Source organism: Podarcis bocagei (assembly GCF_964188305.1).
Source record: "Podarcis bocagei genome assembly, chromosome: 1".
NCBI classification, from domain to species: domain Eukaryota; kingdom Metazoa; phylum Chordata; class Lepidosauria; order Squamata; family Lacertidae; genus Podarcis; species Podarcis bocagei.
In genome coordinates this window covers 128,540,213-128,552,896 of record NC_138125.1, presented here as the reverse complement: position 1 = coordinate 128,552,896, position 12,684 = coordinate 128,540,213, and the positions used below count along the sequence as shown (strand labels likewise).

Genomic DNA, 12,684 nt, shown 5'->3' with positions numbered 1-12,684 from the left:
AGTTTTGCTCAGCCCCACAAGGCTCCAGAGGCAAGTCACAGCTTATGCATCTTGAGCAGTCTACACATCCAGTTAAGACCAATGTAAACATCAGCCCCACCCCCAACATATTAGCCTATTCTGCTACAACAGGTGAATTGTGTGTCCAGTGATAAGTGTTATGGATAGAAAAAATAGGGTATCAAAAAAATTCCCTAAAAAGTAACATTATAAGGCTGAGCATACTTAAATAACAGGAAGCAATATATACAGTTAACACGAACAGTTAACATAGAATGGACATCATAAACCAGTAAGCATATTTGCCTAAAGATATAGTACAATATTCTAATCAGTTTTACATCTTATGCAAAGCCAAGCCTGTAAAGACAACTTTACTTCCACCTAGTTTGTCATTGCATCCCAGGAACTAGAGAGGCTATCCATCTATCAGACCTCCTCTTGAAGAAGATATAAACTATGAAACCAAATAAAGACAGAAAACAGTAGTCCAAATGTTTTATATCTGGGGTGGCCAATTTAGTGCCCTCCAGATGTTTTGAAAGACAAGTACCGTAAGACCCAGCCAACATAGACAATGTTCAGGAATAATGGGAGTTGTAGTCTACAACATCTGAAGAGCACCACAATGACTACTTCTTGTTTAGATGGGAAGCTTGTTCTTTCACAAGCTCTTTTCTCCAGTCTTTAATTATCTCATAACAGAAGTTAATAAATGTTAAAAGATAACTTAATCAGTTATCTTAGAACATTTGTTAACTTCTGTTATGAGATAATCAACAAGACTATAGTTAATGGAAGCTTACTCTAAATAAGGCATTTTAAATGTCTGACACAAATATGCTAAAAAATTATCTCTCTCTTATAACTATTATTAGTTATCCTATTCTGCTTCTAGATGCAAGAAAATAAGCAAAACTTAGTAGAATTACAGTTTTATTTTGAACCATGAAACAGCTGCATACTCAGCCCTTTCAACACAGGAGAGATGGAACAGACTACACAGTTCAGCTGCATTAGCCAGCCAGCCTGCATAATGGCATCTGACTGACAAGTAAAAATCATCTCCAGGAGACACCTTAACATAGATCTTACTCATCCCTTTGAAATACCTACAAAGTCCCTAAAAGCAATTACTTGAGAGAACAAAGCTATAATCAATAGAATTAATATCCTTGTCTAAGGAAATACTGAACTTGCACTTACCTCCCACTGTAGATTATAAAACGCTGGTCTTCCGCTCTTCCTGGGGGAGAAAAACAAAACCAGTTGACTATCAGTAAACCCACCAACCCAATCTATTATCTTAAGGAAACTGTATTCAAAGTTGAATGTACAGATGCTAATATGGCAGCTTTTCTCACTCAACTTCAAAAGCCTACATGTTTACATGAACACAATGTGTGCCAATGTACGTCCACTATACAAGCTCTGTAGGTGGATGTCTGCATGTGCAATGTAGTCGAGAGGTTGCATAACCTGCAGATATCAATGTGTCCCTACTAAATTTGCCCAGTCACATTTCCCACACTGTATCATGATTTAATGTGTTAAAAGGAGGGTTCCCAAGCACCAATTGAGAAAGGGATGGCAACGCAGTGAGGGACTTTGCTTAGAAAGGAATCGCTTCGACATCTCGGAGATCAACGCAGCACAAACCAAAAGATGTATTGCCAACTAGAAAAGGGGTCTCCTCTCTTTATTCTGAAGGTGGGCAAAGCGTGCTGCCAATCCTTCAAGGAAGGAGTCAACCTCGAGGGTGCAAGGAGAGGCCTCAAGTACCTTGGGGGAGAAATAAAAATAAAACACCAGTAGGTGCAAGCTTGAAGCCAGGGCATCATCAGATGTCTTGTAAGCAAAAGGCACTGTGAGGCGATGTTTTGTGGTGGTGTTGTTTTTTGATGAAAACTGCCCTGGTAACAACTGTGAGATTTTGGAAAAGGGGAGTTTAGCCTAAAAGCGAGCGGGTGGAGGAGTGAAATAAAGCTTTGCTTTGGGAGGAAAGGAAACCCGGTCTTGAAAGAAGAGGGAGGAGGGCAAAGAGAAGAAGGGGGGGCGGGAGAGAGAGAAATGGTCACGTCAGAGAGGCTCCACTTTGCCAAGGGTAAGGAAAGGGCTCCTGCTGCTGCTGCTACCTGTTTATACTGTGGCGGTGCTGAGAGGAGGCTCAGAGCCAGAGCAGCGGCGAAAGGAGGCCGAAGAAACACCTGCCTACAACGGGGCGCAGGAGGAGGAAGGGGCAGCGGGGGTAGGAAGCTGTCACAGCCGAGAAGCGGCGCCTCAGCCGCTTCCGAAGCCCCCCGTCCAACCCCTTCCCCCCATCCTCCCTCACACCGAAAGCGGGGGACGAGAAGCGGGGAAGAGGGAGAGGCTCGCCTACCCACCTGCGGAAAGGACCGGCGTCAACCGCAGCAGCCTCTCGCCGCCTCAGCCGCCGTCACCATTACTGCTGGCGCTGTTGCTAATGCCTCGCTTTCTCCTTCTCCACAGCTTCCCCCTCCCCCCGCCGCCGACCTCCCCGCGCTCACTCCTCCTCCAGTCCCTGTCAGCGTCTCCGGCAACGTAACAAGGCGCCCGCCCATTGGCCCGCCCCCAGCAAGCGCGGCATTCATTGGCTTCCCTCCGAGCGGCGCGCGGGGAAGACCTTACAGCCAATGGGGAAGCGCGGCGCCGCTCACAGCCTGAAGGAAAAGGGGCGGAGCTTCCGAACCCGGAAAAGGCCGCCTCGCCTTCTTTCCTTAGGCGGAACCTCTTGAGCTGGGTTAGGTTTCCCTGACGAGCTTGGCAAGAGAGGACTGGCTTCCGCTTCCGGTTAGGATCCCTGAAGTCCTGCTGAAAGGGGTCACTTAGCCTCCAGGTATGGGATGGTTTACAGGTTCCTCCTGCTCTTAACATTTGTTTCTCCGCCCCCACCCGCGGCTCCCCTTTTATGTTCCCTTCCGAGACTGGGAAGCCTTGTTCCTTGCCCTAGTCATCAGGGTCACCGATAAAAGACGCAAGGCTTTCGAGGCGGTGGTTGGCTGCAGTTCGGCCTGTTCTGAACGGGGCTACTCAATACATCACGGTAGTTGATGCATCTTGAAATCAAAGGCATCTTGGTAGTCCGTTGAATAACTTTAGTAACGGTCGGTCGATTAAGCAGATCTACCTTGCAGGGTTGTTGGGGAAACCCAGCCAGATGGGCGGGGTATAAATAAATAATTATTATTAGGATAAGGTAAAGGACCCCTGTTGTCTTTGTCCACGGAGTTTTCTTGGCAGGGATACTGGAGTGGCTTGCCGGTTCCTGCTCCAGGTGGATCACGTTTGGTCAAAACTCTCCACTATGACCTGTCCATCTTGGATGGCCCTGCACGGCATAGCTCATAGCTTCTCTGAGTTGTTCAAGCCCCTTCACCACGGCAAGGCAGTGATCCATGAAGAGGCTCCAATACTTTGGCCACCTCATGAGAAGAGAAGACTCCCTGGAAAAGACCCTGATGTTGAGAGAGATGGAGGGCACAAGGAGAAGGAGATCACAGAGGACAAGATGGTTGGATAGTGTTCTCGAAGTTACCAGCATGAGTTTGACCAAACTGCGGGAGGCAGTGGAAGACAGGAGTGCCTGGCGTGCTCTGGTCCATGGGTCACGAAGAGTCGGACACGACTAAACAACTAAACAACAAAGGACCGCTGGATGGCTAAGTCGAGTCAAAGGCGACTCTGGGGTTGAGGCGCTCATCTCGCTTTTCAGGCTGAGGGAGCCGGTGTTTGTCCACAGACAGCTTTCCAGGTCATGTGGCCAGCATGACTAAACTGCTTCTGGCACAACGGGACACCATGACGGAAACAAGAGCGCACGGAAACGCCGTTTACCTTCCCGCTGGAGCGGTACCTATTTATCTACTTGCACTGGCATGCTTTCGAGCTGCTAGGTTGGCAGGAGCTGGGACAGAGCAACGAGAGCTCACCCTATCGTGGGGATTCGAACCGCCAGCCTTCTGATCGGCAAGCCCAAGTAGCGCAGTGGTTTAGCTGTGGGGTAACCCTGTGTATGTTCCTTAGTGGAAGGACATGGCATTCTTAGGATACAGAACAATGTGGTGTTGGGAGAGAGAAAGCAGAGAGAAAGAAAACCCCACATCTGTTGAGTTATATGCACCTGTGCAGGAGAACAAAAGAGAGTTTCAGGTGGTGTCAGGGAGAATCACCACAGTGGCTGCTCAGCTGAAGCTAATGTATACACAGACACACAAGGTAGAGCTGTCGGCGGGAAGCAAAGTAAGAATGTGCAGTTCACTAACAGTGGACAGTTTTGCTTTTGGATGTTTATGAATCACAAAATTGTGGAGATTGGGAATTGCATTGCTCATCATATCACAGATACAGTGGTACCTCTGGTTAAGTACTTAATTCGTTCTGGAGGTCCATTCTTAACCTGAAACTGTTCTTAACCTGAAGCACCACTTTAGCTAATGGGGCCCCCTGCTGCCGCTGCGCCACGGGAGCACGATTTCTGTCCTCATCCTGAAGCAAAGTTCTTTTAAAAAAAAAAAAATTATTGCAAATTTCAAAGAAAGAAAAAAAGTTCTTAACCTGAGGTACTATTTCTGGGTTAGCGGAGTCTGTAACCTGAAGTGTATGTAACCTGAAGTGTATGTAACCTGAAGCGTATGTAACCCGAGGTACCACTGTACTCATATGAGTAGCTCAACTGTTTTGTACATATTGGTACCGCTACTGATGCAGTTATTATATTGTAGAAAATTAGCTTTATCGCTGCTGGGGTTTTTTTTGGGGGGGGGCAGACACATATTGGTTTGAATTGAATTGAAATGTATTGTTTTGAAACTGTATTATACAAACCTCGGAAGTACCAGCTCAGTTAAGCATGTCTGGATCCCTTGCAACAAAAAGGCATAACTGTGTAGCTGATATATCTATCTAGAAGGGCTTTGAAAAATGTATATTCTGTGATGTTCTGAGTCCTTCAATCCTTATTTACATTATAGTCTCTACTGCTCAGAAAGTCTATCAGTATGGCAGCCTGGCAATTAAGTTCACAAAAGTTCCTAGCCCATCTGCTTGCACATTACTTATGTTTGGTTTCCTGTGACAAGCAAGATTCTCCTCCAGCCAGACAAGTAGCTATATTTGTGGCTGCTGTATACCAGACTTTAGTTTTATTTACAGGTGAAGGAATTCTTTAATGCTGAAATTAGGGTTGCCGTGCTCGTTAGTTTAGTAGTTTGATAATGTCAGCTGACCACCTATGCTGAGTGCAGTCAAGGGTTGTAAAATATTCCAAGATTGCTGCAGCATAGGTGGGTAACTTCTTAAATATCATTATGGTGTCCTTTGCTAGCAAGGGAAAGACTGGATGCTGCTTGGCTCTGCAACAATCTGGACAAACAAAGGAGCATATCTAAGTTGCTCCTGCTGCTGCCCTGCTATAAATGAAAGCACCTCTAACGAGGAATAAGAGCAGTCATTAGTGGCAAAGGTTGCTGCCTCGAACAGCCTGCTGATGCTTGACTACTGCCAGCAATGCTGGTTATCTGGAAAACCTTAAACTGGAAAGTTTGCTATGCAAATTCTGGGAATTTTCATCATAAATCATTAAGCTTCCTTTGGAAAACTTCCTGATGCTGAGTGATCAAATTTTGTATGTTTGTTTTGCTTGCGTTTAGTAAACAAAGCTTACAGCTTTGAAATCATCACCCTTGCCTAAAATGCTATTTGCACTTGGCATGCACTCATTGTTCCTAATTAACTTATGAAACAAAGTTTTCCATGGAAAAGTAAAGCACTGGGGGGGGGGATGTACTGGCTACTGCCTACATAGTACAACTGCATTTAAAAACTGAATTTTAAAAAAGAAACAGTTGCTGTTTGCGTTCTTCCAGTTTTCTTTTCGTCCTTTTTTTAATGTTACTGCACCTAGTGTATGGGGATAAAAGCTAAAGAAAAGAACTGCTATATTAATCATTTTATATTATTTTGACATTTTATAATAATTCATTACAGAACTTGTCTGTTGTGGAGATATCACATTAACTCACTTGCTCTTTGTAATTGGCATAAGTTGCTGATAATGAAAACACCTTTCGCTGTTCAGCTGTGTGATCCTATATGTATCTACTCAGAAGTAAATCTTAGTGTTTTCAGTGGTGCTTACTTCAAAGTAAGTATTATAGGATTGCAAGCCTATTATAAGGCTTTCAAAACTTCTTCCTCTTTGGCGATCACTCGTAGCCGAGTAAGATTGTCTTCCATAAACACAGTTTTACCAATGAGTCCGTAAGTGACTGTGGAGGCCAATTCTGGATCCACACGTCCTTCCACAGTGGGGACATTGGTTCCCAGGCGGGAGTTGATCACAGTGTGGTTTTGCCAAGCGTGCCTTCCTCTTAGCACGTTTCTCCCTTGCGTCCTGAGTTTGAGTGTCTTCAAAGCCCATGACACCTTTGGTAAAGGCTGTTCTCCAACTGGAGCGTTCACAGGCCAGTGTGTCCTAGTTGTTGGTGTTTACACTGCATTTTTAATATTTGCCTTGAGACAGTCTTTAAACCTCTTTTGTTGACCACCAGCATTACGCTTTCCATTTTTAAGTTCGGAATAGAGTAGTTGCTTTGGAAGACAATAGTCAGGCATCCGCACAACATGACCAGACCAATGAAGTTGATGTTGAAGAATCATTGCTTCGACACTTGTGATCTTTGCTTCTTCCAGTACACTGACACCATTTGACCAGTCAGATGCAAGTGCATTATTAGCATTAGGCAGGTGGAGGGGCAGCAGACTCTAAAACGACAACAAGGAATATTAGTTGCTACTCATATACCAAAAGCTAAAATGTCACCCTTGGTTGTTGTCTTAAATAATTTATGCAAGGACTAAAAGCCTCGTCTGGGCACATCATGCCTTGAGAATATAAATGGTCATCTAAAATTTATTGAAGTACCCATTAAAGTATTTTTTTCTGATCTGTCAAAAGAATGGGAAGACGCCAATTCATTCATTCCCTTTTAGTTTCATTGTTCTGGGTCTCACTCTTGCAGAGTCTTTTCTATGTGCTTATCTAACTGCTGAGTCAAATGAGTACTTTCAAGAGCAGAATGATGATTATGTCTTATGTACAGATCTGGAGGATGACTAATGCAAGTCAGTACATCTTGTTCGCAAGCAATAGAAGCGCCATGATCTTCTACAGCCGTTCTTGGAATGCAAGCCATTTAAAAACTGATTTTAGAAGGAATTGTAATTAATAAAGCTTATTAAAATGCAGTTTATTGCAGCTTTGAACTGTTAAACACAATTGGTCTCTTAAAAATGGGGAATTTACTCATTTGACTGGAGATAATTTTTAAAGTTGCATTTTTGTACAGTTTCTTTATTTTATTTCATATTTCTTACCGGGCTGTTATTTTAAAAAGAAGAAAGTTTTATTTGCACGGAAAAGTGAGTTCCCTGCGATCCATCTCTGTCACATTCTAGTATGTAGTATGACCAATAAATTGAATTCAAAGCATTACCGGATAGCAATGAGCTCAGGTGGCTTCCATTTAGTTTCATGAAAGAAAACTGATGCTGGTACCAGGACTACAGAGGGATGGAAAACCCCTCGCTCAGTGAACCAGGATCATTAATATATCACTCTTATTTCTTTCCAAAAAAATGGTGGTTGGCATTTGCTCCCATGGTAGGAAAAGTAAATCTCTGTATCTTGGAATAGTATATGAGTTATTACTTGCCCCCAGCCTTGGGTGGCCCAGTCTCTCTTAAAATATGGGATGAATGATATATATGATCCCCCTGCCTGCAACCACCCCTTCCTAATCACAGAGATAAAGTTAGTACTGTCCTATAAACAAGTTAAGGCTAGTATTAATGTGATTCATGCGATGATTTTCAGCGAAGGAGGCAGTTGGCTCAGATGTTGTTGTATAGAAACAGTTTAGGGCAGTGGTTCCCGATTAAGGGTCTAGGGACCCCTGGGGGTCAATCCCTTACCTTCCCCCCCACAACTATTCTTTTGTCATTTTTGCATGGGAATATCACAAATTTTATGGTCTGTTTTTTAGTACAGTATACCCAAAATCAATTGCTTATTAGGGGCTGCAGCACATTTTGTTTAAAAAATTGCTTTGCGGTGGTGAGTACCATAGAACATGGGTTTTTGTTGGGGGGGTAGGCTTTTGGGGGGAGCAGAATCTCAGTTTTGTATTGATTTGGGGGACAACTGCCCCCCTCCCCCCTTGGCTACACCGTGCCACAGAGTTATCAAAAATTTTCAAAAGTAGGAGGTCCGTCAATTGACTTTTGAAAAACAGGGGGTTGTCAGTAATTAGCTAATTGGGAACCACTGGTCTAGGGCCTTTCCAACCTTAAAAAGGTAAAGAACCCCTGACTTTTAGGTCCAGTCGCGGACAACTCTGGGATTGCGGCGCTCATCTTGCTTTACTGGCCAAGGGAGCCGGCGTACAGCTTCCAAGTCATGTGGCCAGCATGACCAAGCTGCTTCTGGCGAACCACAGCAGCATGCTGAAACGCCGTTTACCTTCCCGCCGGTGCGGTACCTATTTATCTACTTGCACTGCATGCTTTCGAACTGCTAGGTTGGTAGGAGCAGGGACCGAGCAATGGGAGCTCACCCCATCACAGGGATTCGAACCTTTGACCTTCTGATTGGCAAGCCCTAGGCTCTGTGGTTTAACCCACAGCGCCACCCGTGACCTTACTGTCACTTAAAGGTAGGTGCCATTTTTTAAAGCTGCATTTAATCCAGATGTCTTGCCTCAGGGAAGCACTTCCATTGCAGGGGAATCATTTCCATAACAGTCAACGAGCCTTTTGTGAATTAAGTGCTTGCTATGTGAAGTGTTGTGCGAAATATAGTTGTATTGAGTGTCATGTACCGTAAATACTGAATTGTACCTTTGACATAACCTCATGAGGAGCATGACCAATCCCTCTACTCCCACTTCCATGCTGTTTTTTTTATAGTACTTCTGTATAACCTTGGCAATACTGTACTGCTGGAGCATTCAAATAACTAGAGTTTTGACTCTGCACACATTCTGTCTGTCTCTGTATGTGTCTGTGTCTGTCTGTCTGTCTGTCTGTCTGTCTGTCTTTCTCCTCCCTTAGCCGTAGCTTGTCATTTAATTGTCCTAAGTGAAATTGTCACAAGGAAGGCTTTCAGGGTACACCCCCCACCCCCACCCCTATTTATATGTGATTTCAGGAGACAGTTTTTCCAACTCGGTTTGCAAAAGAGAACGATGGGGGAGCAAAACCGTTCTTCCCACCCATTCCGCAGCAAATGCTAGAGGGTGTCAGATGCTAAGTCGTGCTTGTGCAAATAGAGCACTACTTAAATGTTCTAGTCAAGTGCTTGGTGGGGGTGTTCCACCCAGTTCTTAAAGGGCCATAGCCAATTAAGAGTACAGTGGTGCCTCGCAAGACGAAATTAATTCGTTCTGCGAGGTTTTTCGTCTTGCGAATTTTTCGTCTTGCGAAGCACGGTTTCCTGGGTATTAATGGTTTTAAGAAAAAGGAAACAAACTTGCAAGACGTTTTCATCTTGCGAAGCAAGCCCATAGGGAAATTCATCTTGCGAAGCAACTCAAAAAACGAAAAACTCTTTCGTCTTGTGGGTTTTTCGTCTTGCGAGGTACCACTGTATTATGAACTGCTATTATGAATACCTGCAGTTTGCTAAGGAATACTTGACACTTATGTGGCCATTGTGTGGTGGGTGGTCAGTTTCCTATTATTTTATAAAGAGAAGCTCTGAATGCAGTTTTATAAATAACCTTGTAAGAGCTGCTTTTCTTTTCTTTTAAATCTTTCTCCAGAAGCATGGGGCATGGTCATGAGCATGGACCGGTCAAAGTGGAATACCCTGATCCAAAAGTATGGAAGGTAGAGGGGACTCCCTTACAGGATATCCAAGAAAGGTTGGCTCGGCGTGGTCTGAAGGATCCATGGCTTCGGTAAGAGCTGGCAAAAATACGGCCTTTCACTTGCTTTCATCAGCCACAGACTTATTGTATAGCAGACAATACCCTCCTTTTACAAGAAAAGATCCAAACCCCTCTAAATAGGTTCAGGTTGTTTTTTTAATGTCCGTTCAGGAACACAATCCTCTGAAATACTTGGGATTGGTGTGGAGAACTGTCTTCAGCCCAGGGGTTACCATTCCCTTCCAAGGACCATATGCTAGTTATGGGGGAGATCAGAGGCAAAAGAGGGCAGAGAAAAGAATGTACTTTTTTCCTTTTCCCTGAGTCGGCCTTTACCTTTACCAAGTGAGCCACATAGGAGTTTTGCGAGGCAGGGTGCTTTAATATCTAGGGAAGGGATTGGATATTCTTGGCAGTGTTTCTCAAACGTGGGCACCCAGCTGTTGTTGGACTACAGTTCTCATCACCCCTAGCTAGCAGTGGTCAGGGATGATGGGAGTTGTAGTCCAATAATAGCTGGAGACCCAAGTTTGAGAAACGCTAGCCTAGCAAGTGTTCCCAGGATAGCATTCAAGCATGTTAAAGAGCTGTCCTTTCAAAGAATGCATCATTCTAAAGTGGCATCAGAAGCTCAATGATTGCAGTAGACCGGCAAGGAAAATTATATGGTTGCTTGTGAATTATAGCTGAATGGATTCTTATTAGAGACCACAAGCAATAAACACAACCTGAAAGCAAAATTGATAGTTAAAAGCCACAGATCTCACAGAAAAGTCTAACTTAAGAGTGGGAAGGAGAGATGGGAACCTTTGTTTCTGTGGACTCTCTTTGCTATCTTAACATCCAAGCCGTTTTGGGCATCCCCTGCCCCACACTCCATCCCACATTATTCAAGGGGGGGGGGATAGACCATTCAGAGATACTTTGTGGGGGTTGCAGAGAGGAGAAGAAGAAAAGAAGCTTTCCTTCTATGAATTTCCTTAGGTTAACTTCTGTAAGGATACAAGCCTGAAAAAACACAACACTTTTCACTGTAATATTGCTTCAGGATACGTCATTAAATTTGTAGACCAACATAGGCAGTTGTACAACTTGACTTTTCATTCATCTTTGTTGTTTTTGTCTTGCCTCTAGCAACGAAGCCTGGAGGTATATGGGCACCTTTGCAAAACCTGTCACTATCATGGACGTTCTCCGCAAAGGATTCAAATGGGGATTCACAGCCTTTGTGGTAGCTCTTGCGGTTGAGTATACGCTGTTCCCTCCAAAGAAGGATAAGGGCCAGCACTGAGGATCCTCTCTTCCAAGCTACAAATCGATTGCTGTGTTCTGACTTTGCATGAAAAGATGCATATTAAAATTCTTCAAAAAGGGCATTGTACTGTCTTTTTCTCACCTCCCATGGGGAAGGAAGGGGTTAAAACGCATCACACACCGATTACTATGCGTATTGGATTGCCATGGCAAAGCAAGCTATGTCTGCCATTGGTTTATTTTTGTCCTAATAGCTTTCTCTTCCATTTGACTGGCCCAGAGGCTAGGAGAAGGAACTAAAAGGCCAACTTTTAGACTTGAGGACTCCTTTGTGTGCTGCCACCAGGAAGTCCTTGCCTATGAGCATACTCCAGATGGCTGCCGTAGCTACTATTATTTGCATTTATTTCCCACACAATCCACCCTCCTCCTCTATCTTTACAACTGCCCTGTGAAGTGGAATTGGGTTGAGGGAAGGTGACTAGCTCAAGAGAACCCAGGGAGGGTTTGAAACCAGATCTCCCACCATTAACCACTACTCTACCCTGGCTTTCTTCAAAAACAACAACACATGGATGTATGTTCCAGGCAGCCTCTGGGCTTGTGTTTGGCTATTGCTGTACGGCCAAAGATCTTCTTACACGACAACAGCTGAACGGAATGCTGCCCTAAGTAAGGACATTTCTACAAGCCTAAATCAACCCTTAAATCTCGTCAAACTCTTTTCTCTTTGTTGTAGAGCACAAGTTTCCATTTTTCACTCTTTGCTTGCAGGGTTTCTTTGCTTTTAAGCTCCAGAACTTGTCTACTGTTCCTCACTAGCCATCTTGTCCCCAGATTTTCAAAAGCACGAGGCAGTTAAAATTTTGGTAAACCTGGATATAGAGTCGGCTTATAATGCCTTGCCTGTCTTGTGAACATACGTTGCAAAATCTGAAATATCTGGAATATACACTTGGGAAGTAGAAGTAGCTTACAGGTGCACAGGGCATCCTACCTGCAGCTGTTTCAGTTAAAGGTTATCGTTCTCATTTTGTAGTGTTAACCATGGCAACAATTTCCTATACTAAACTGTCACAGCAGGCCTATAATCCAAGATGTCAAATTCTTTAGAGGCAGAATTATAAATTTAGCTCTGTAGAGAGAGAAAATGTAAGTGACATGAAGTACCCCTCCTTTTCTTAGTCAACGTTGGGAGAAAAATTTAGATCCGAATAATAGCCACTCCTGCGCAGTTAGCTTAAAAATGATTTCCGTGCTAAAATGCACATAATTACATTGGCATCTACAGTGGTACCTCGGGTTAAGACCTTGATTTGTTCTGGAGGTCCGTTCTTAACCTGAAACTGTTCTTAACCTGAGGCACCACTTTAGATAATGAGGCCGCCACGCCGCGTCAGCACAATTTCTGTTTTCATCCCGAAGCAAAGTTCTTAACCCGAGGTACTATTTTTGGATTAGTGGAGTCTGTAACCCAAGGTAC

General features: G+C 44.0%; 2 protein-coding genes across 3 annotated transcripts in view; one reads left to right on the top strand and one right to left on the bottom strand.

The window, feature by feature from the left end:
* Positions 1 to 2,526, bottom strand: part of HYCC2 (hyccin PI4KA lipid kinase complex subunit 2) — a 47,549-nt gene extending 45,023 nt beyond the window's left edge. Inside the window, exons 1-2 of one of the 2 annotated variants that reach the window (XM_081173251.1) lie at positions 2,385 to 2,526; positions 1,207 to 1,246 (exon numbers count right to left, since the gene is read on the bottom strand). The gene's annotated coding sequence lies outside the window, so the exon portion shown is untranslated. The remainder of the gene's footprint in view (positions 1 to 1,206; positions 1,247 to 2,384) is intronic. The other variant, XM_081173252.1, reaches the window with a different exon arrangement.
* Positions 2,527 to 2,700: 174 nt separating this feature from the next.
* NDUFB3 (NADH:ubiquinone oxidoreductase subunit B3) lies at positions 2,701 to 11,319 on the top strand. Its single transcript, XM_081184429.1, has 3 exons — positions 2,701 to 2,857; positions 9,840 to 9,977; positions 11,082 to 11,319. The coding sequence occupies exons 2-3, from the start codon at positions 9,844 to 9,846 to the stop codon at positions 11,236 to 11,238; spliced, it is 291 nt and encodes a 96-aa protein (XP_081040555.1). The 5' UTR covers positions 2,701 to 2,857; positions 9,840 to 9,843; the 3' UTR covers positions 11,239 to 11,319.
* The last annotated feature ends 1,365 nt before the right edge of the window (positions 11,320 to 12,684 follow it).